At 46.5% G+C, this 22520-nt stretch overlaps 1 protein-coding gene and 1 pseudogene across 1 annotated transcript in view; one reads left to right on the forward strand and one right to left on the reverse strand.

Annotated features, from left to right (window-relative positions):
• Ncf2 (neutrophil cytosolic factor 2) overlaps window positions 1–4281 on the reverse strand; it is a 32024-nt gene extending 27743 nt beyond the window's left edge. The window contains exons 1-2 of the mRNA XM_055624447.1: window positions 4025–4281; window positions 2096–2178 (exon numbers count right to left, since the gene is read on the reverse strand). Coding sequence (XP_055480422.1) covers window positions 2096–2178; window positions 4025–4198 — 257 coding nt within the window. The 5' untranslated portion in view covers window positions 4199–4281. The remainder of the gene's footprint in view (window positions 1–2095; window positions 2179–4024) is intronic.
• Window positions 4282–10233: 5952 nt separating this feature from the next.
• LOC129689273 (eukaryotic translation initiation factor 3 subunit I-like) lies at window positions 10234–13830 on the forward strand (annotated as a pseudogene).
• Window positions 13831–22520: the final 8690 nt, after the last annotated feature.

A 22520-nucleotide genomic window follows, 5' to 3' on the forward strand; every position in this document is an offset into this window, starting at 1 on the left:
TTGAGTGAGTGTAAAATGAAAGGCTTATTGAAAGAAAAGCCACAGACACAGAGACCGTCTGGGGAGGGGAGAGGAGGAGGTGGCTGCCTCTACAGACAATGTGCATTCTCTTCCCACCCCATCCTCCAGAATCCAGTATCTTCTCTAGAAGCATAGAATATGGACAGAGGCAAACCACAACTCAGTCCAGCTCACCCCAAACTATTTACTATCCAAAGAGAAACTGAGGGTCTTCCTTCTACTTCTCTCTAATACCCTATGATAAAGAGACAAGAGAAAAAGGGGGACAGGCTTCCAGAAGGAATTTCTACATGGAAATATCTGGAAGTTCCAGAGACTGTAAGGCTAAGATTTTTATTGACTTAGGAAAAAAAAAAAATCTAGAACTGAAAAAGCCAGACATGGTGGCTTACACCTACAGCCCAGGCACGTGGGGATTGGAGGCAGGAGGAGCAGGAATTCAAGGTCATCCTCAGCTAACAGCCTTTACTACATAGAACCCTGTCTCAAAAGCAGACAGAGAAGGAGAGGTTGAGTGGAGGAAAGAAAGATGAAAGAAAGAGTGGGGGAAATCCAGAAAGAGAATGCAGGACCAAATGATAATTGTTAAATCTGAGGAAGACAATCCACCAGATTTAGATTTTAGTTGTACAACTCTCCAGTGAGGAAAATATTAAGTCTGGCATATTCTCAAGCCCAAACTGTCTCCTTTTTTTGTTGTTGTTGATCTCTAGGTAGTGGTTTCAGGGGGACTTGCACGTGGAAATCCATTTGAGATCTTTAAGAGTCCACCCTGTCTCAAAGTACTCAACTCCAGCTGTAAGCAGCCAACTACTGCCTGTGTGACAGGGTCTCTCAGAATGTGCCGGCTCCATACCCTGTGAGAGTGACCAACTTGGAAACCCACTTCTTGTCCTTTTCACTGCTGCCGCCCTGGTTCAGATCCCCATTTGTCACGAGGACAACTGTTGTCATTTCCAAAATGACTCCCCAGGCGCCAGTCTTGTTCTCTTTATTCATATTTAGAGGGACTTAAACTTCCAGGAGTTCATCATCCAGCTCCGCCCACTCAGGGCATCCTCTGTCTCCCCAGTTCCCTTCCATGCCCTGAAACCTGGCCACACCAAGCTTGACCAGTTTCACTGTTGGAAAGGTCTTCCTTCCTCTCAGCCAGTTCCCTTTTCCCTAGAATTTGTGCATACAGATGGACACTTTCCTCAGTCAGTTTGCTGTCTGACTTTTGCCCAAAATATCTGAAATTCACATTTTGAATTTTTTTATGCATATACTTGTTCTTTGGACATTTAAGAGGAGAAGAGGTTGAGGTTAACATTCATTCTGTATTTTTTTTTTTTGGTCTTTTTATTGTTTTATTGACTGTAGATAACCCAAAACATAGACAATGTGATGGAGGGAAAGGGACTTCACTATCATTCCAACATCCAGAAAGAACTAGAATGACACACTGGCCAATGCCCTTCTAGTCTGCAAAAAATGGCTTTGAACTGACATGATGTTTTGAAAAACATTCTTTAAAATTTGCCGTCAACTGTGAACTTATACACATATATTATTTGTCTGTAATATATAATATATGTTATTTGATTATATTAACTTACACATATGCTGCTAACAGCCTGTATTCTTATTCTTTGTGGTAGGGTCATCCTCCCAACCCCCATCCAATGGTTTAAACTGGGTTCGGCAAACACGTTCAGCAGGGATGAAGCCAGGGTTGATTTGATTTCATGATGACTCTTGCTGTTGGACTGCTCAGTCCCTCACAGAGAGACACACTGGGTGTCCTCATTAGGGACGCTGGTGGGAGGACCAGCAGCTAAATAAGCAGCCAGTGGTAGTTTCTAGGCTCTTTGTGGTTGTGCCCCAGATGACTTACAATGAGGTCAGGCTCGCCTCCTTTCCCCTAGAAAAGCCTCCTGCATGCTATTTCTTGCATAACGGCTCAGAAGAAGCTAGCCAGCCTTCTTGTCCACAGAAGCTGGAGGGTACTTACTGAACACTAGGTCTGCTAACACAAAGAGCCATCAGGCATGCCGTCACACTCCCACAGCGTGGGTAGCCCTGGATCACTTACTTCTCCATGCTGTGGTACAGCATTCCCCGCTGGAAGTAGGCCACTGCCAAGTGTTTGTCTCTGTTGATGCTTCTGGTGAAGGCCTGCAGGGAGACGGGTGCATACATGGCCACTGAGCCAGGCAGAGAGGAAGTGTAAGAGCAGCCAGAGAGAGTAGCAAGCAGGTGTGTCGGAATGATTCAGCAACTCAAGGTGACAAAATCGGCTGGGAGGGGAGGAGAGGGGACCTGCGGGAACTGAAATGCCCCAAATGCCCCGGGTGTTATTTCCTCTTCCTGTAGCCTGTGGCAAATTACCTAATCTCCCTGGACCTCAGTGTTTTCCTCTGTAAAATAAGTAATGGGGCTGGAGAGATGGCTCAGCAGATAAGAGTGCTTCCTGCTCTTCACCTACGTTCAATTCCCAGAACCCACATGGTGGCGCAAAACTGTCTGTAATTCTAGTTCTAGGGCCCCTGAGAATCTAGCCTCTTTGAGAATCAGATACTCACGTGGCATCAAAACATACATACTGTGAAAACGCCCACTCACATTAAATATAATAACAAAAATAAAATGAGATACAGTTAAAATACATGTTGTATTTGCTCAATATTAAGTTATTGTGTAAGTATTTATATCACTAAAATAATAACAAATAAGAATACATAGATAATATTGTTAACATTGGATCAAACCAGAAAACAAGGGCAGAGGGAATGAGAGCACCAGCAACAGAAGAAAAGTCTTGATCCGTAAGGGTAGAAGCCAATGATCTGAGTGTGTGAGGTGGCCTTTGGCACAGCCTGGCCCAGAGTCCCAGGTCCAGGCCAAGATATGCACACGCAGTGCCCGTGGTAAGAGCTTTATCCAGGAGAGCTGGCTCCTGACTCCACAATGTGCTGGTCTCCACAGCTCTAAGGAAGCAGCTGTCCCTGAGGGGAGGTGGAGGGGGTAGTCCCCCCCCCCACAGGCAGAGGCTGGGCCAGCCCATGCTCTGTCCCACCTGCTTGCTGACAGGAGCGCACCTGAGCACACCCAGTCTCTCTTCCTGTCACCTGCAGCTGGGGGGGGGGGGATGTGAACTGGATCTTAGAGGTGGTGGAGGACCAGGAATTGGTTAAGTAGGTAAGATGCTTGCCTCACAAGCATGACAACCTGAGTGTGACCTCAAAGTACGGGGCCACAACCTTTGAAGTCTCGATGCTGGGAGATGGAGACAGGATCGCCGCCAGCCTAGCCTAATAGGCAAGTTCTAGGCTAACAAGAGACACTACTTTAACAAAACAAAACAAAACCCAGAGTGGACGGCTCCTGAGGTTCCTCAGGTGGTTCAGCAGGTAAAGACACTTGCTGTGAAATGCTGGAGATTTGGAGTCGATCATTGGAACCCAGGTAAAGATGGAAAGAATGCAAAGACAGAGTTCCACAAAGTTGTCCTTTGACCATCACGCGTGCACCATGGCATATGTATCCACCCACATAAAAGTCACACACACACACACACACAATCAATCAATCAATCAATCAATCAATCAATCAGTATATAAAGAGACCTGGTGGTCATGTGGACCAGCACTTGGGAGGCAGAGGCAGTCAGAACTCCACTGAGTTCAAAGCCAGCCTGGTCTACATAGCCAGGGATTTTAAATTCCTGGAAGCTGTAAGAGGCACTTTCCAACTGGGTGCAAAGGTAAGACAGAGAAAGCCTGTATCCAGGATGCGTTGTAAAAGAAAACAGAAGTGTAGACGTCTTCACAAGAGGGTTAGAAGATGATGTTGGGTAACCTGGAGTTCTTGTAAAGAGCAGAGCCCCACCCATGCGTGGCTGGGAGAACCTGCCCCGGGAGCTTTGTTAGATGGGGCCTCTGGGGCTTTTGTTCTTTGAAGGCTCAGGGAGGTGCGGTTTCCAGGGGGCGGAAAGGCTGTAATTACGGGGCCCCACACTCACCTGCTCCGCTGCCGGCATATTTTCCAGGATGGCGTGCATGCAACCTATGTTAAAGCAAATCCTCGAGTGGGGGTCCTGCACCTCGCTGAAGGCCTCCAGAGCGCCCTTCCAGTCCTTCTTGTCAGCTGCCAGCACCCCTTCATTCCAGAGTCTGATGGCCTCGGCCAGGGACATGGTCAGGTGCTTACCAGGAGGCAGGAGAGAAGCTCAGAGCGGCTCTCCGCAGAGCTGCAGGGCGGGGCGCGGCAGGCTCCGGAATGGGGTCTAGCCTCCCTTTGGGCAGCTTCATAGCGTCAGGAAGTTTCCCCACCTTTCAGGAACTGACGCACAGCCAGCATGAGAGAGAAAAGGAAAGAGAAGAGGGGTTGGGGAAAGGGGAAGTACATCAGAGGCTGTCTGCCATGGGTCAGTAAGTTCCTTTAAGTGCTTCTGCTCGGTCCTGGACACCCTTTGTTCGTCTCTGCTACCCACGCCTTCTGTAACAGTTTCAGGTCAGAGGGACCTCAGCAGGCCTAGGCACACCCCTGTACTTGACCCTTTCCCTCTGGGTCTCAGACTGTTAACACACTTGTTTGTGGCCTATGGGTGTAACCGAGGCTGGCCTGAACTCCCAGTGTTCTGGCCTCAGACTCCCAAATTCTGGAGTTACAGTTGCGCCGCCACTACTCTAGCTGTTGTGGTTTTATTTTTAAATCTTGGCCGGGAAATAAACATGCTACCCATTTCTGAGGCAGGATGGGGAGTCCCCAGTGTCCATCCAGGTCTGAGACAACTTTAAGGGAATTCAGAAAGGCCCAGTTTCTTGCAATTATCATCTCCCCATCTGCCTGTGAGAGCTGAAGACATGGCTCCTACAGTGACTACTAAGGCGTTCACTAGTCTCTGTAAATACAGATTTAGGGTTCCTTTACTTACTGCATGGGCAAACTCAAAGTTAACACACACACAAAGGAAAAAAGACAATAACAACAGCCAAAACAAAACAAACTTTTCTGAGGGAAACCGAGGTAGAGTGTCTAAACGACGAAATCTGCTGAAGGCCAGACTTCTTGGTGGGTGAGGGCCAGATGCATGAGTATTTCTAAGTCTTGTTTTGCAGCACCCGAAGGAACTCAACTTACAACAGGGGTTGTAAGATGGAAGACAGGAGGTTGAAAAGAGGAACGAATGTGTCATTGCATAGACTCACCTTATCTTTGCCAGGCCTTCCTGGTGGTCTCCTAGGCTTCCAGACTCACCCATGCAGTCTCCATCCTGTGTCCTTCCCTCTGAGACAGCCCTCTCCACACTCTAGATTACAGAGGGAATGTTCTCCCTTTGTCTCATCTCCTCCTAAATACTGACCATATTTCCTCTCTGTCTGCTTAGTTCTTGGGTCCCTTGAAACTTGGTTCACTGCTGTTTAATCTCAGATCCTTGGCACTAACTCTTAAGAAGTGCCTGGCCTGGTGGCAAAGGCCCGCCACCCTAGCTATTTGGAATGCTGAGACAGAAGGAGCCCCAATTCAATCCAGAAAGATCCTGTTTCAATATAAAAACAGAGTACTTCAATGCTAGATCTCTTGCCCAGCATGCATGATGGGAAATGACCCACAAGCAACTACCACACCTACAGTTCTGCCCAGTGGATGATCAGAACTTGACCACCACAGTGATTTCTCAGGATAACCAAGTGAACTGCCAGTTGCCCTGAAATCAGGCCTGCAGGCTGCAACCCGCCATCTTGTCTTCTTTCCCAACACCTTCATCATCAGCCGTCACCTCCCGTATAACAACCATTCTCCACCCATGGGGTTATCTATGCTCTTGTGTCTTCACCCTGGCACAGACCTCAAACCTCCTGGCAGAATCTGGGTTTGAGGATAACCCACCTTTCTGTCCTCAGGATATCAGCAATCTGGCCTGGCTCAGTTATGATCACTTTCTTCTGTCCCTGTCACACCACACATCATCAGCTCCTGTTGTGTTCTTTTTTAAAACTCTGTTTTATCTGGGGTTCCTTAAAGCCTCTCCTTTCCACCACACCCCCAACCCTAGGTAGGAGAGAGAAGGTTAGTGGGAAGAGGCAGTGCAAGACCCTTTACTTCTCCTGGCTGTTTAGGGCCGATGGATTCTTTGGAGGCTATACCGACAGATGGAAGCACTTTCCAGAAGGAGAGGAAATATGGTCAGTATTTAGGAGGAGATGAGACAAAGGGAGAACATTCCCTCTGTAATCTAGAGTGTGGAGAGGGCTGTCTCAGAGGGAAGGACACAGGATGGAGACTGCATGGGTGAGTCTGGAAGCCTAGGAGACCACCAGGAAGGCCTGGCAAAGATAAGGTGAGTCTATGCAATGACACATTCGTTCCTCTTTTCAACCTCCTGTCTTCCATCTTACAACCCCTGTTGTAAGTTGAGTTCCTTCGGGTGCTGCAAAACAAGACTTAGAAATACTCATGCATTTGGCCCTCATCAGCGTGGGCTCCACCCACCAAGAAGTCCGGCCTTCAGTAGATTTCATCCTTTAGACACTCTACCTCGGTTTCCCTCAGAAAAGTTTGTTTTGTTTTGGCTGTTGTTATTGTCTTTTTTTTTTTTTTTTTTTTTTTTTTTTTTTTTTTTTTGTTAACTTTGAGTTTACCCATGCAGTAAGTAAAGGGAACCTATAAAATATTTCTCTGTCTGCCACCTGCTACACGCCACATCTTCTCTTTCTGGGCTCTCATATTTCTATCCTCAGAGTCCTAGACCACGACCCTGTCTGTGCTGCCTAAGGGCAGGCCGTTACCAGCTGGCAAAGACCCTGAACTGCAGGAGGCAGTTATCAGCTATGGACAAACTAAAAAGGCCAAACTAAAAGGCTACACTAGGGATTAAAACAAAAACATTTACATAACAGAACTGAATTTTTAAAGAAAACAAAACTTCCCTTATAAACGCCAAGTTAACATAGTCCCCTGACCATTCCTGACTAGAGCCCACTCCCTTCTCTATGCAGCTTTCACTCTTCCTGAAACCCACCCCACACCAGGTCACACCACATTTCTGAAGCACTTTCCAGACTTCTCATAGGACAGGCAGGCCCTGCCTTGTGGTCCTCCCCTCACTCCAAGATCCCCATCCCTCACTGTGTCCCAGCTGCAAGGGCTATTCCCTTTGCTCCAGTGTCCCCCACCCAGCCCTGCTGCTTCTTAGGAATCTTTCACTTCACCAGCTGACCCCTGTGACCCCTGACTGTGATCCCCCTGCTCTGTCACAGCACATGGTTTCCTCTGATCACCTGTAGGTCCATTTATAATTATGTCCCCAGTGTAGAAAGACAGTTTGTTTCATCAATGCTTCCCACTGTTAGCCAATGGCCTTTCAGCCTCTCTTCCTTCCTAAGCATCCTTATGTCAGAACCCACGTTCTGTTCAGGTACCTGTCTCCTGAGCCAGTGTGAGTCTTAAGTCACATCTTCCATACTACCCCAAGGAGAGTGTTCTGATTGGTTCAGGCACAAATGCTGAGTTTTGTTGCGTTGAAACAAAGTTTTGCTACACAGCTCCACTAGCCTGGGATTTGTAGTGATTCTCCTGCCTTTGCCTCCCAAGTGCTAGGATAAAGGCATGAGCTACCATACCTGGATTTTAACATTTACTTATTTATCCTGTGTCTCTGTAAGTGTGTAAGCGTGCATGTGCCACCACACACTTGCAGAGTTCCAAGTGCAACTACAGGAGATGTTCTTTATCCCTATGTTGGTCTCCCGTCTAAACCATATGCTTCACGAGTGCAGGATCCAGGTCTGGTTCATCTGGTTTTCCATTGTATCTTTCAATTCTGTCATTTGTTTATTAAATTTGTGTTAAATATTAATGCCATGCATAGAGCTTTTAAAATCATCAAAGTCGTTTTATTTGGTTAGCTTATCATTTTAATCACAATGGGTACCTAAGCCATGCTTATTCTTTCAAAGAATCCTCATATTAAGCACACAAGAGACTGGGAATTTTTTTTTTTTAACTCTGTACACTTTAAACAACGTCTTATATCTTCCTAGGAGTACTTAGTAAAAATCTGTTGAATAAGTAAATGAATACTTGATTGAGTAAACAATTGGGCTGGGCACTGTGGTGCATGCCTTTAATCCCGGCTTTTGGGAGGCAGAGGCAGGTGGATCTCTGTGAGTTCAAGACCAGCCTGGTCTACAGAGTGAATCCAGGACAGCCAGGGCTGTTATAATGGGAAACTGGGCCTCAAAAAACCAACCAAACAAACAAACAAACAAACAAGCTGGGACCTAGAATCTGCTAAGTGGATTCTCACAATAAAATAGCTTTTTTTTTTTTTTTTTTTTTTTTTTCCTGAAGACTTTTAAGACAGGGTCTTGATAGGTATTCTTCCTTTTTTTTTAAATCTTTTTGGTTTTTCGAAGCAGCCACCCACCCACCCACCCAGCTCAGGCCAGGCCGCTGTTGCTCCCTGGCTTGGTTTTTGGAGCTCTGTGCTTCTTTAATTCCATGGTTTACCCTTTTCTGCCCAAAGCATACATTTCTGGTTTCCTGCTTGGCAGGGCCGGAACTTCTGGGGAGAGTGCCTGACAAAGCCCTGGCTCCCGCTGGACACAGAACAGCAGGGTATGCCGGCCAGGTGGGCTCTGAACCTGTAGAAGCTGAGGGATTGCAGGGAGAACCTAGTGGCCAGGTCCGACTTGACATGTTTAACAGGCACCTTAGCTGTTTGTCCTAAGTCTGGAACCTAGCAGATTCCATATTTAGTAAGATAGGTATCTCTAAGATTCTCTTCAGAGTCCTCTGATGTAACAACTAAACGTGTGTGAATGTTCTGAGGGTGTCTGCCAATGAATGGCGAAAAAAATGAAGCGTAGATGACCATCTGGGTAGGTTTTCTCTCCTCCTTTTCTAGGTTCTGTTGTCTAGACCATAACAAGAGGGTGGCTCATGGGTACTTTTGGACCACAGCATTTCCAGCTGGTTGGAATACGATGGACATACAAGCTAGGTCTGTGAAGTTCTAGCTCTCAGGAATCAGAATTTAGGTTTGAGAGAGGGGAGCTGTAGTTCTGCCATGCTCTGCCCTCCCTGAGGCCATGGAAGCCAGTCTGTAGAGAGAGAACAAAGCAGGGGTCAGAGATGGCAGAGACAGTGCACTGAGACGGCACCTAAGTTCAGCCTTTCCTGAGGCCCATCAGAATTCCAGTCTAAGCCCACACCTTTATATTGTATTCAGCTTTCCAGCAAGCTTGGTTTTTATTTTGGTTTTGATACAGTGTTTTTCTTTGTAGCCCTGACTGTCCTAGAACTCTGTAGATCTGGCTGGCCTCGAATTCACAGAGCTCTGCCTGTCTCTGCCTCCTGAATATGCCACCACAGCCTGGTAGTAAGAATTTTGTTTTATGTTTGTTTGTTTGTTTGTTTTTTTAAACAAAATAAATGTTATGTGAATGGCTTTCTTTTAATACTAGGTGTGAGATATGGGGCTGCTTCAGATTGTCCACAGCTGCTGACTGTGATTTGTCTGGTGCTCTGGTGAGGGTGTGATTTTGCCAGCTGCAGATAGTTTACGCTTGGAACTCTGGGGACTCTTGAAAAGGTATATAATGCCCCCTCCTCAAGAGAGGTGGCTGCTGCTGCCCCCTGCTTCTGCTCTTGCTGCTCCTGCTCTTGCTGCTCCTGCTGCTGTTTCTGTTTGCTAGATTGCTGGTTGGAGATATCTTGACAATGAAGATCAATCCTGCCCCAAGGAACTCAACTGCCCTAATCAGCAGGAAGTAGTCTAAAGACATTGACATCCATTTTTTCCTTCTAACCTTCTTTTTCTCTTACCTAGTGTTCGGAGTTTGGAAGGGATAGAGGTGGCATAGGAAGCTAGGAAAATGAACCCAATAAAGTAGCCAAAAGTCTGGCTACTCTGCCTGGCAAACACATGACTGTTTTCTTTTTTGTACTTTTTTTTTTTTTTTTTCTTTTGAGACAAGGTTTCTCTGTGTAACCCAGGCTGTCCTGAAACTCACTCTGTGGATCAGGCTGGCTCTGAACGTTAATCTATCAGGCAAGAATAAAACTACTACCACAATTTTGAGCCAAATTTAAAGAAAGCTTTAATTAAATATTGACCAGGATGATAGACTCTGGCCAGGTGCGTTTTGTGTTCCAAGAAAATGGGGACAAATATTTTCAAAGGCTTAAAAAGACAACCCCATCTCTCCTCACGTCACCACCAAGATGAAGCTGCTCCTGCTGCAGGGCCATGAGTGGTCTGTCACGTAGATCAAGTACAACAGCGAAGGAGACCTCCTCTTCACTGTGGCCAAAGACCCTACTGTCAATGTGTGGTACTCTGAATGGCGAGAGGCTGGGTGCCTCTCTGGGCCATACTAGAGCTGTGTGGTGTATATGGTGTATATGGATGCTAGCTGGGACACCAAGCGTGCCCTTACTGGATCAGCTGAAAACAGCTGGGACCTTGAAACAGGGAAATGGCTGGCTCTTCTCAAGACCAACTCAGCCTTCTGGACCTGTGGCTTTGACTTTGGAGGCAACATCACCGTTTTCTCCACCAACAAGCAGATGGGGTACCAGTGTTTCGTGAGCTTCTTTGATCTACGGGATCGAGGGCAGATCAACACCAGTGAGCCCTACATGAAGATCCCCTGCAATGATTCCAAGATCACCAGTGTCGTTTGGGGACCCCTGGGGGAATGCATCATCGCAGACCATGATAGTGGCTAGCTCAAGCAGTATAGTGCCAAGTCTGGAGAGGTGTTGGTGAATGTTAAGGAACACTCCTGGCAGATCAATGACATCCAGTTGTCTGGAGACATGACCATGTTTGTCACCGCATCCAAAGACAACACAGCTAAGCGATTTGACTCCACAAATCTCAAACATCAGAAGACTTTCCGAACAGAACGACCTGTCCACTTGGCTGCCCTCTTTCCCAACTGTGACCATGTGGTGCTGGGCTGTGGTCAGGAAGCCATGGACGTCACGAAAACCTCCACCAGGATTGGCAAGTTTGAGGCCAGGTTCTTTCATTTGGCTTTGGAGGAAGAATTTAGAAGAGCCAAGGGCCACTTTGGTCCTATCAACAGTGTTGCCTTCCATCCTGATGGCAAGAGCTACAGCAGCAGCGGTGAAGACAGTTACATCCGAATCCACTACTTCGACCCACAGTACTTTGAGTTTGAGTTTGAGTTTGAGTTTGAGTTTGAGTTTGAGGCCTGAGGCACTGAATCTCCATCTACACCAAGGAGCCTGCTCACAGGTGTTAGACTCTTAGAAATAAGTTACTTTGTTTAAAAAAAAAAAAAAGGCAACCCCATAAGGCTATCATATTTCTTATCAGGTCCAATGAGGGGGAAGCATATATCCTAATGAATTCCCTGACTTTGTAACTCCCACCTACATGTGATGAAGAGCACTTGGTGACACTGGGTCAAACCAACTTGTTGAGGGAAGTGAAAACATCTGGCTTTTATCTCTCATAAACAACAGCCTCCAGCATCTCAGGAAGCATCTGTCCTCGGGCAAGAGGTTTGCAGTTTAGAGTCATTTTTTATTTCATAGATCTTTTAAAGTTAAGTTAAAACTTAACTTTGGCTTTCCCAGGAACTCACAGAGATCTGCCTGCCTCTGCCTCTCAGTGCTGGGATTAAAGGTGTGGGCCACTGTCCATTTCAGAGGCTTGTTCCAGTCAATTTTGTTGTACGCCTCTCCCAGAAAAAAATAATACCACACACACAACACACACAACACACACACAAAATAGACAAGAGTTCGTGCTATGAGATTTTCAACCAATCGATTGCTGGTGAGAGATGAGAGCCTCAAACAGCGCAGTCATGTATTACCCCAGGATCCTGCAGACTAAGAAGTGGGAAGGTAATTGAAACTCCTGGGGAGGGGGCCAGAGGCCCAAGGATGGATGACAGATGGCTTCTCACCAAGGAACAAGGTAAGTAAAAGAAAGACAAACCCCAGGATGAGCCGTGCTTTCAAAAACATTACGCAAAACAGTATAAAGGTCTCTTAGCGCCAGAGGAAGTGTGTGTGTGTGTGTGTGTGTGTGTGTGTGTGTGTATGTGTGTGTGTGTGTGTGTGTATGTGTGTGTGTGTGTGTGTGTGTGTGTTGGGGATTCCAAGATGGTGCAAGTAGCTCAGGGAATTGAAGATACAGAGGTGGCATGGGTGGTTAAAAAAACAAAAAACAAAACAAAAAAAAAAAAAACTGCTTTAGGTCCCCAGAGAGATGGCTCAGTGGATAAAGGCACCTGCTGTTAAGCCTGGAGACTTGATCCCTAGGACTTACGCTGTGGAAGGAAATAACTGACTCCTCAGGTCCTCTGACCTACACACTTGTAGGGTAGAGTACATGTGTCCCCTGCCCTCTGTACATCACACACACACATTATAAAAAAAAAAAAAAGCTATAAAAAGAAAGCAAGGTGCTATGAAGACATTCCAGCTATCAAACATGGACCTCTTAAATTCTGGGAGCCAGCAACACCTGCAAGAGTGATCCTTAAAAACCTCGTTAGTAATGGGAGCACGGTAAGGACTATGCTGGAAGCCAGGATGCTGTGATCGGTGGACAGGTGGGATTCTACTTGTCTAAAGCTCTGCATTCCAGAAACACCATTTATGAGGTGACCACTGAGAGAGGAGAAGGTACAAAAGTAAAAGAGCAAATTCTGAGAATACAGAAGACAGGGGTCGGGGGGAAGATGAGAGAGGGATAAGAAAGGACAATTGAGAGGGGTGGATGAATGCCACAATGACTCCTCTTTCTTTCTACAACTAGTCTACAGTCAGAAAATAACAACCCTGAAGGATTAACATTCGAAAAGTAGGGGGAACAGGCCCAAACCCAGGAAGAAGAGTGCCTTGGAAGAAGCTCTACTTTGTGAGCCAACTTCAAGCCTGGCTAGTATCAGGATCCTGTGAGCTCGCTGAGAGGACAGCCTCAGGCTGAGTAATGCAAACAAGTCTTGGGTTCAGTGCCCGCTGACTCAGCCACTCATGCAGGGGTCTGGAAAGCTGTCTTTGGTCCAGCTCAGGAGGCTGGCACTACTCTCTAACTCTCACATCCTCTTCTGCCACCTGTGGCTGTTCTCTGCCATCCAAGGCTCCCAGCCTGACCCAGCTGGTATTTGCATCCCTTTCTACTCTACCACCCAGGGAACTCCTGATTCCGTCCCATTCCTCATCTGCTCAACTGGCAAAGCAGACATAGACATGGCCTTGGCAAAGATAGGCACCCTTCTCCCTGAGGCATGGCTTCTCTGGGCTTCAGGGCGGTGAGCAACTCCAGCAATGCTGGAGTTCATCAGTAAGTGCTCTGCAGGGGATCCTTCCATAACCAAAGTCCCTTCCACTTCCTTCTCAGTGTTATCATTGAATCTGCTATCTTGTCTGAAGACAGCTGGCAGAGTTTGAGGGTACATACAAAGGCCATCACCCCAGTCCTGTGACCACCAGAGAAACACATCTCCCCAGCAGGGACATAAACGATTGTCAGCTTACAAGGTGATTTTACTATGTGGATAGATAAATATCTCTTCCATAATGCTGGCGCTATTGTTTTAATTCATTTTCATTTTGGACAAAGCAAATATTTACAGAGCTCAAAAATTAAATATGGAAGAATTTTCTCTTTTCATTGCAAAATATTTCCTGAACATGGAAAATTGTTTTGTTAACTTAGTGGTGCTCTTCCTGAGGGTAGGTTCTATAAACACACGTGGCAGAGTAACCACCAAGCACCTAAGATTTGAAACCCTGTTCTGTTCCTTGCTCTCTTTTTTCAGCACTGCTGCCTAGACAGAATAGAGTTTCCTCATTTTTGTTTGAGGCTCTGCTGCTTTCAGTTGTATAACCAGCCCAGTCCAGTCCAAAGATGACTGTCAGGTTGTTTTTAATTGCATAACACCATACTACTTTGCAATGAACACACACACACACACACACACACACACACACACACACATATGTCAGTCACACACCTGTGCACATAGTTATAGGATAAATATGCGATGAATGAATATCTAGGTTCAAGAGTTTATTTTAATGTGTGTTAGAAAAAAAATGTAGGCTGTGTTAATGTATTTAATGTGTTCAATGTGTGTTAGAAAAAAAAAATGTAGGTATATGCCTCCAGTCCTAGCCCTCGGGAGGTGGAAGCAGGAAGATTGCAAGTCTGAGTCAGCCTGTCCTTTAAGACCCTATCTCAGAAAAGAAAAGAAAAACAAACAAACAAGAAAAACATTTAGCCGGTGTACCAAATCCACAGTAGCATAATTGGTTTTTATTTTATTTTTCATAATGAGGATAAGTTTTTAAAAATTGAATCAATGAAAGAAAAATAGTAAGTGTCCTGGCTAGTTTCATGTCAACTTGACAAGAGCTGGAGTCATTTGGCAAGAGGAAACCTCAACTGAGAACACGCCTCCGTGAGATTGGCCGGTGGCAAGGTGGTGGTGGTGGTGCACCCCTTTAATTCCAGCACTCGAGAGGCTGAGGGGGGTGGATCTCTGAGTTCTGAACTCAAGACCACCCTGAAATATAAGGTGAGTTTCAGGACTGCCGGGGCTACACAGAGAAACCGTGTGTCAGTGGGGGAAAGACTGGCTGTGAGCAAGCCTGGGGTCATTTTATTTATTTACTTTTAACTATATGCATTGGTGTCTTGACTGCTTCACACATGTATGTCTGTGGGAAGGTGTCAGATCTTAGAGTTGCAGACATTGTGAGCTTCCATGTGGGTGCTGGGAATTGAACCCAGGTCTTTTGGAAGAACATTCAATGCTCTTAACATTGAGCCATCTCTCCAGCTGCTCCCTGCCCCAGTTTTCTTAAGTAGTGATGAATGTGGGAAAGCCCAGCCCACTCTGGATGGTGCCATCCCTGGGCTGGCAGTCCTGGGTGCTTTAGGAAAGCAAGCTGAGCCAGGCGAGGTAGTGCAATTCTATAATCCCAGCACTTGGGAGGCAGAAGCAGGCTGTCTCGAACTCACAGCCTGGTCTACAAAGCTAGTCCAGGACAGCCAAGGCTACATAGAGAAACCCTGTCTAAAAAGCCAAGGAAGGGGAAAGAAAAGGAAAGGAGAAAGCAAGCACAGCAAGTCATGGTGAGTCAGCCAGTAAGCAGCACCCCTCCATGGCCTCCACATCAGCTCCTGCCTCCAGGTTCCTGCCCTGACTTCCCTTAGCAATGGAATGTGGGCTGAGAATTCTAAGTGGAAACAAACTCTGTCTTCCCCAAGTTGTTTTATGATCATGGCGTTTTATCACAGCAATAGAAACCTAACAAAAACACTAAGCAAACAGTAGCATTGGGGGCTTGAGAATTTGGTTAAAATTAAAAAGCAGTATATGAAGATGTCCCTAAAACTATATTTTTTCACAGTGCGTGTATAAAGGGAGAGCTTCTGGCCTAGGTCGGGGACTTGGGCTTTTCCTCAAATGCCTGTGGTCTTGCATGTCATCATAGCCCTGTTTTTCTGGATCTCAGTGCTCAAGTGTCTGGAAAATGCTGTGTAGTTGATGGACTGTGGCTTTTGTAATTCAGATATTCTCAATAAACTGGGGAGGAAAGGGAAGTTGGAGTCTATGCTCACCTTTCCCTCATATTTGCTCTGTGAACACAGTCATGGAGTCTGAAGTTGAAGCAGACCGGTGCCTATGACAGGGCAAGGCACAAGTTCCTCTGTCTTGTGTTCTTTGCCGGGGCCATTTTAGGGTTAACTAGAATGTGTGACCTCCCTGATGGAGAGAATCCTGGGGAATATTACCCGACTCTATTCTAGGAGCCAAAGGTCCCGATGTCCTAGCTGATTTACCTCAGTGCCTGTTAAACTGCATGCTAGCGCAGAAGCCCCTCGGGCTAACCGGCTCATCTCAGCATCTGCTCAACCTGCTTGCTTTGCCAAGCGCCTCCACCCTGTCCCCTTGCAGCTGCCAAGTGAGATGCCAGGTCATGGTTTCTTCCTTTGAAAACTCTATGTGGACACTCACCACCTCACCGAGGTCCCTGAACACTCGGGTGTGGTTCTAGCCAGCTGGAGTAAAGACTTTTCTACAATGGGCTATAAAATGTGTTTGTCATCTGTTGGGCACCCCTTAACATATAATAGGTGTGTGGCCTGTGCAGTCACGCAGACCTGCTTGCTGAGGAGCCCCCAGCCTTTCCTTGCTGCCATCATCTTGCCGTTACTAGTGATTCTGAACAAGGGACTGCGTTTTGCGTCTGCAGGCCATTCCCACCACCCCACCTCACAGGCCATCTCCCACAGCTCCTGAAAATTGCTCAGTGGAATTCTGTCCGGCAGCCCGCCCACCCAAACAGGCTGAAATTTGATCCCTTCTGCTTGATCCCAAGGCTGACACCATCTGTCCTGTTAGAACTTCCCTCAGAGGACACTGCATCACCCCAGAGTAGAGAGGCAGGAATCTAGCTCCCCAGTGCCCTGGCTTTTCCAGGGAGCCTTAATTTCCAGGGGGTCTTGAGGTCCCTGAGCTCTGTGGAGACTGTCACCACCTATGGCCCCCTCCTCTGAGTTTCACACAAGAAGGCATTGCACTGGGAGCCAGAGATCCTGGATTTAACTTTTGGGTTTGCATTGTGCCGCCAAAGGAAACCTTCATTGGTTCCTTTTAGACCCTAGTCTTAATCTCACCATTTGCTAAATGGTTATAAGAATTTCTAACCTACTGCTTTCTTGACAGGCTGAAATAATACCCTTATGACAGAAAACAAACAAGCGACCTTTGTGTCATGGAGTGCTGATATGCCTTGCTGACATTTCCTTCCTCCTACCCCATGGTAATTTGAGCAAAGGGCTCACAGTGCGCCGGCTACCACCCCCTCAGCTGGCCCCAGGGACAATCAATTGCACCTCTGTCCAAATTACAAGCTCTTTTCTCTGAGGCACACTGGATCTCGGCAAACAGCTGTGTAACCATTTCCTCTTTGGAGTTCTTAGAAAACAACATGTAGCAGAAAAGTTGCTCTGCAGTAAGATTAAAGCTGTGAAACAAGGGTGCTCCATCTACAGCTCTTCCATCGCTGTCCTGTTTTAAAACTCACGACTCTGGAATTCGTGATCCCGTGAAAATTTCGGGATCAATTTTCCCTACTTCTTTCTTCACTTTGAATTGTATATTTACACGCAGTGGGGGAGGGAAGCATTTTTTTTCTTCCAACATGGCTGTCTCGATCTCCCTTCCCATCCACATTCCCTGGGATGTAAAAATCCTGGAAGGAAGATGAAGGGAATAGAATACATATTTTAATTTATACATGTATTTTTAGTTGATATAGAGACAAGGGAGACACACTGAGAAGTTAAAGGATGGTTTGTGGGAGCATGCAGGTTCTGGGGGTTAAACTTAGGTCATCAGGCTTGGTAGCTCCTCTACCTGCTGAGCTATCCTACCAGCCTGAAATGAAGTATGTTAAGTCTTGTCCCTAGCAGGGCAAAGCTTATATTCAGAAGCTACCGTAAGGGGCTGGAGAGTTGGCTCAGCTGTTAGGACCATTTGCTCTTGAAGAGGATCTGAGTTCAGGTTCCAGCACAGTCATCTATAACTCTAGTTCCGGGAGAGCCAACACCCTCTTCTGACCAACTCGGGCTACATATGTGGTGTACATACACACATGTAGGTAAAATAGACACATGAAATAGTCTAAGTCAATCTCTAAAGAGGAAGCTGTTGTAGTGTCTCAGGCGGGGATAACGGTGCTGAAATAGTACAAGGAGAGAAGCTAGTGTGGGTAAGCCGTCGGCGCATCAGCAGAGTGAGGGGCATGTCGACCCCCAGCTGCCCCAGCAAACGCAGCAGCAATCCTATGAACCCTTGTATTTTTTATGTGCTAAGGTCATGCTTCTGGCTAGATTGTCTTCCCAGAGCATAGATCTGAGGTGAGCTGCCATGAGCTTTATTGCTGCTGTTGTTGTTACTATTATGTGTTATGGGCATTTTGGCTGGGACCTGAGAAGAATGGGGGTGATACAGTCATCATGTCAGGGCCACAGCTCTTCGGAGAGGGAGGACAGGAGACCAAAGGTTTGGGAGCGCTCACTGACAGAGCTGGACAGTGAATGAGGGGAGGGAAGGCAGCAGGGGGGATGGAGTGTGCCGAAGTGGCAGTGGGAGCCAAGGAGACGAAGTGTGGGCTGCTTTCCAGTGAACCCTGAGATGGAAGGAGGTGATGCCCACACTGTGGGGAGCTTGACGCTCTAAACAGGCAGGACTGGCACATCACCCCCCACCCTGTGTCTCCCTCTCTGTGGGCCCCAGGCAGTTTCGAGAGTCTGAAACATTGGCCAGTCTGTGGAAATTCCTCTCTAAGGTTATCTGCTCTTTCCTGTGTCAGCCCCAACTGCCTTCCTCCTAAAGAGAACAAAGCAACTACCTGAGTTGGAGCAAAGCTCATCTCCATGGTGATGGCCATGGAAGCTCAGGAGTATCTCCCGGGATTTGCAGATGTCAAGAGCAGCAGGAAATTCTTCTGAGGGGTGATGTGCTATGCCCTTCAGGCCCAGGGCACAGTCTTTAGATGTGGGGCATGCTCAGAGGCAGTGCGGACAGATGTGAAGGGTGTTATGACTGCACTAGCCAGCAAAAGCTCCCTGAGCATGCAGAGGAGGGAAGGGCTTCCTGCTTTATCTCAGAAGTGGCTGGAAACAGCTGAGCTCTGAGTCTTTGTCTAAACATAAGCCACACATGTCGAGTCGCTTCCACGACGTCCCCCTCAACCTTCCAGTTGGCCTTGTTTCCGGTTTGTGATCCAGGCTCCCCAAACTAAGTCTGAGTAAAAGCTGCAGGCCTTGCATCGAGGACAGTTAGTGATGTCATTGTCATGGTGCAGAGGTTTAGAATCCCTCTGGGCAGCAGGGCACTGGCAGACTCTATCAATACTGCTTCCTCTCTGTGGGCATCATTTCGTTTGCTCCTTACAAAAAAAAAAAAAAAAAAAAAAAAAAAGCAAGAAATGCTGATAGCAAAAGACATTGAGTCTCAGGAACTTGTTCAAGGTTTATTGACCTCGTACATGACTGGGCTGAAGGCCGGCCTGTCAGCCTCCAGAGCTGGCCGGTGTTCAGCAAAAGAAAGGAGAAAAACAAAAAACAAAAAACACTTCCAAAACCTTGCACTCAGTCACAGTATGTTGTTGTCTTTTATAGAATTCAAAGTTTGTCAGAGGCAATTCAGCTGTAAACCTGTTTTATTTCCTCCAGTAAAAACAAACACTGAGCTGGGCACAGTGGCACAAGCCTATAATCCCAGGACTCAGGGAGGCAGAGGCAGGCATATCTCTGTGAGTTTGAGGAAGCATGGTCTACAATGTGAGTCCAGGACAGCCAAGGCTACACAAAGAAACCCTGCCTTGAAAACAAAACAAAACAAAACACCACTTGCTGTTCTTGCAGAGGACCTGCTTTCTGTTTCCAGAACCAACATGGTAGCCCACAATAGTCTGTAGCTCCAGTTTCAGGGGATCTAATGCCCATTTCTGGTATTCTTGGGAACTGCATGTGTGTGGGATATATACATATATGTACATATGTATAACCACATATATGTATATATATATGCACACATATGTATATATACCATATGTGTGTCTATACATCACACATATGCACACATATATGTATATATTTCATATGTACACATATATATGTATATATATGTACACATACACACACACATATATATGCAGAAAAACATTTGAGCACATAAAATTGAAAAACTCTAAAAACAGAACAAAACAATAAACACTGAGCTATGGAGAATGCTTAGTGTTTAAAGTGCTTCCCACACAAGCAAGAGGACACAAGTTCAAATCCTTACATGTCATGTAAAAAGCTGGCTATGATAGCAATGGTCTGTAATCCCTGGAAGCAGACCAGCTAGCCTGGTATACAAAGCCACAAGCAAGAGTTCCTGGTCTCAACGGGGTGGAAGATGAGGCCAATACACAAGGTTATTCTCTGATTTCCACACATGCTCCGTAGCGCACGCCTCCTCCTTTCCTCTCTGTCTCTGTATCTCTCTGTCTCTTTCTCTCTCTCTCTCTCCAGTTAAAACAGCTACTAAGCAACAAACAACCAAGCTACCAACCCACACACAACAGCAAAAACCAAACCAAACCAAACCAAACCAACCAAACAAACAAAAAAACCCAAACCTTTTCTTTTATGAATAATGGCGTTGTATCTAGGGAAGGGGATGATGTGACTTGCAGAGATGTCCTAGACTTCCGACCCATGACCTAAATGATTTAAGTATTTGCACTGACATTGTACAAAAGCTATTGCATGCTGGGAGCCAGCATGACCTCTGCAGCTGGGAAGCTCCTGAGGTCAGGAATAGGTGTGGGAGAGTGGGGTGTGGGGGATTAGGTGGGGGGGGGGCGTGGTTAACATATATGTGATCCCCAAGAGACCTCCTTTTTGATTCACAATTTTCTGATCGTTTAAAGTTTAAGTAAAATAAACATGTGATCTCAAGCAAGGTTCTACAAAGGTAAATGAATGTAAAAAGAAGCAAAATTGGCCAGATTGAAAAATTAAATGTACAGAGCCAATTGGAGTTTGGATTCCCTGTTTCCTGTTTCGGCTGTGGTAGTCCAGCCTCCACAGGAGTTGAGTCCCTTGGCTCTAAATTATTTTGTTTATTTATTTATCTATTTGTTTGTTTCATTGTGTGTGTGTGTTTTTTTTTAATACAGTATTCTGCCTGCATGTGTGCCTGCAGGCCAGAAGAGGGCACCAGATCCTATTATAGATGGTTATGAGCCACCATGTGATTGCTGGGGATTGAACTCAGGACCTCTGGAAGAACAGCCAGTGCTCTTAACCTCTGAGCCATCTCTCCAGCCATTGTTTGTTTTTACGTGCACTGAGGTTTTGCTTGCGTGTAAGTCTGTTTGAGGGAATCAGATCTCCTGGAGTTGGAGTTACAGACAGTGTGAGCTGCCATGTACTTTAGAAGAGCAGCCAGTGCTCTTAACCACTGAGCCATCTCTCCAGCCCCTTCCTTACACTATTTTAACTGAAGAAAATTGGGCCTGTTACTCCAAATATCCCTTAGGCCCCTTACTCTGGCCCAGTGCCTTCTTCAGGCTCATAGGGCCACTTGAAAGTTTTCAGAATTCGTCTTTAGTTTGGGCTGGAGCCCAGTGGCAGACACATAGGCAGTGGCACAGTTTATCTTTACTGGTTCCTCCCCCCCCCCCCCGATTATCCTGGAATCTGTAAACAGACTGTACCCCTCAGAGCTCTGCTTGAGCAGAAAGCAGGCAAATCTCTAGACCGTTCTGGACACATCTGTCCTGTCGGCTGCTACCCGCTGTTCTCAGACAAGTGCTCACTCTGGCTTCCGGTCCTCTGTGTATCGACCTGGGTACCAGCAGCTGGAAAGCCAGGAACACAGCAGGGTCTGGACGTCTTAGAGTCCAGGAATCATCCTGCCCCAGCCAGCAACAGGAAATGGCATCTTACAGAGAGCCCTGTTTGTCCCCAAGGTTTGACCCTGTTTAACTGGCCATGAAGCAGCTTTAGCGAACAGACTCTTTGCACCTGCTACCAGGCAAATGAGTAACAAAATGGCTCTGGTCGTGTGTGTGAGCGTGTTTTTGTTTTGTTTTACATCTATTGCTTGTGCTTTGATTGGAGCAATTCAAAGTCCATCTTTCCCTTTGGTTCAGGCAGAATGTCACAGTGAGGAGCCTCCAAATTCATGGTCTTCTTAAGCACACAGGAATCATATTCTGATCAAGCCCGGCCTTGATGTTGGCCTGTCTGGCTGTTGTTTTAACTCAGCCAAGGAAATGGGGAACAAAAACCCAAGGTGGACACCCTCATCCCTACCTCCTCACTCCCACCCCCATCCCCACACCCTTTTTTGTTACAGCCTCAAGTGTACTCAGTTTACAAGTATCAGCGATCTCATGAGCAAAGGTTAGGGAAGGATCCTAGCCCTGGAAACTTACACGTGACATGACATGCTAGGGTAACTGATGCCCTTCTGTGTCCTCCATCATCACATGTGACTTGAAATGATCAGGTTAAGCCATCTGGGTCCAGGTTTGTGCTGGATCCATGAATATCTTATCCTTTTTTTTTTTTAATACTGTGCAGAAGTGCATTCAGAGTAGCTCTGCCTTCTGGCTAAATTCCAGTGGGGCAGATGCCGTGAGGTACCACTTTCAGTGAACCAAATGGATCCTTCCTACTGTCTCTCAAAGCATCAGTGGCCACCCAGGTTTTCTGTGCCTTTTGCTATGTGCAGCTCCTTCAGGCCTTATTTACGACCTCTCCAGCTGCATCTGATTCGTGCCTACCACTGCTCTCTCTTGGGATGCTGTTTCTCAACCATTCTTGAGCACTCAGACTGGGCTTCTGCACTTCAGCTCCTTCACCCAGCCCAGGATCTTAGTTTCTCGGGCTGTTGGTAAACTTCAGTGGGTGGTACTGCAGCTCAACAGATGACCGCTGAGTTCGC

This window comes from Psammomys obesus, unplaced genomic scaffold (genome assembly GCF_907164565.1).
Source record: "Psammomys obesus unplaced genomic scaffold, mPsaObe1.curated_primary_1811, whole genome shotgun sequence".
Classification (NCBI taxonomy): Eukaryota; Metazoa; Chordata; class Mammalia; order Rodentia; family Muridae; genus Psammomys; species Psammomys obesus.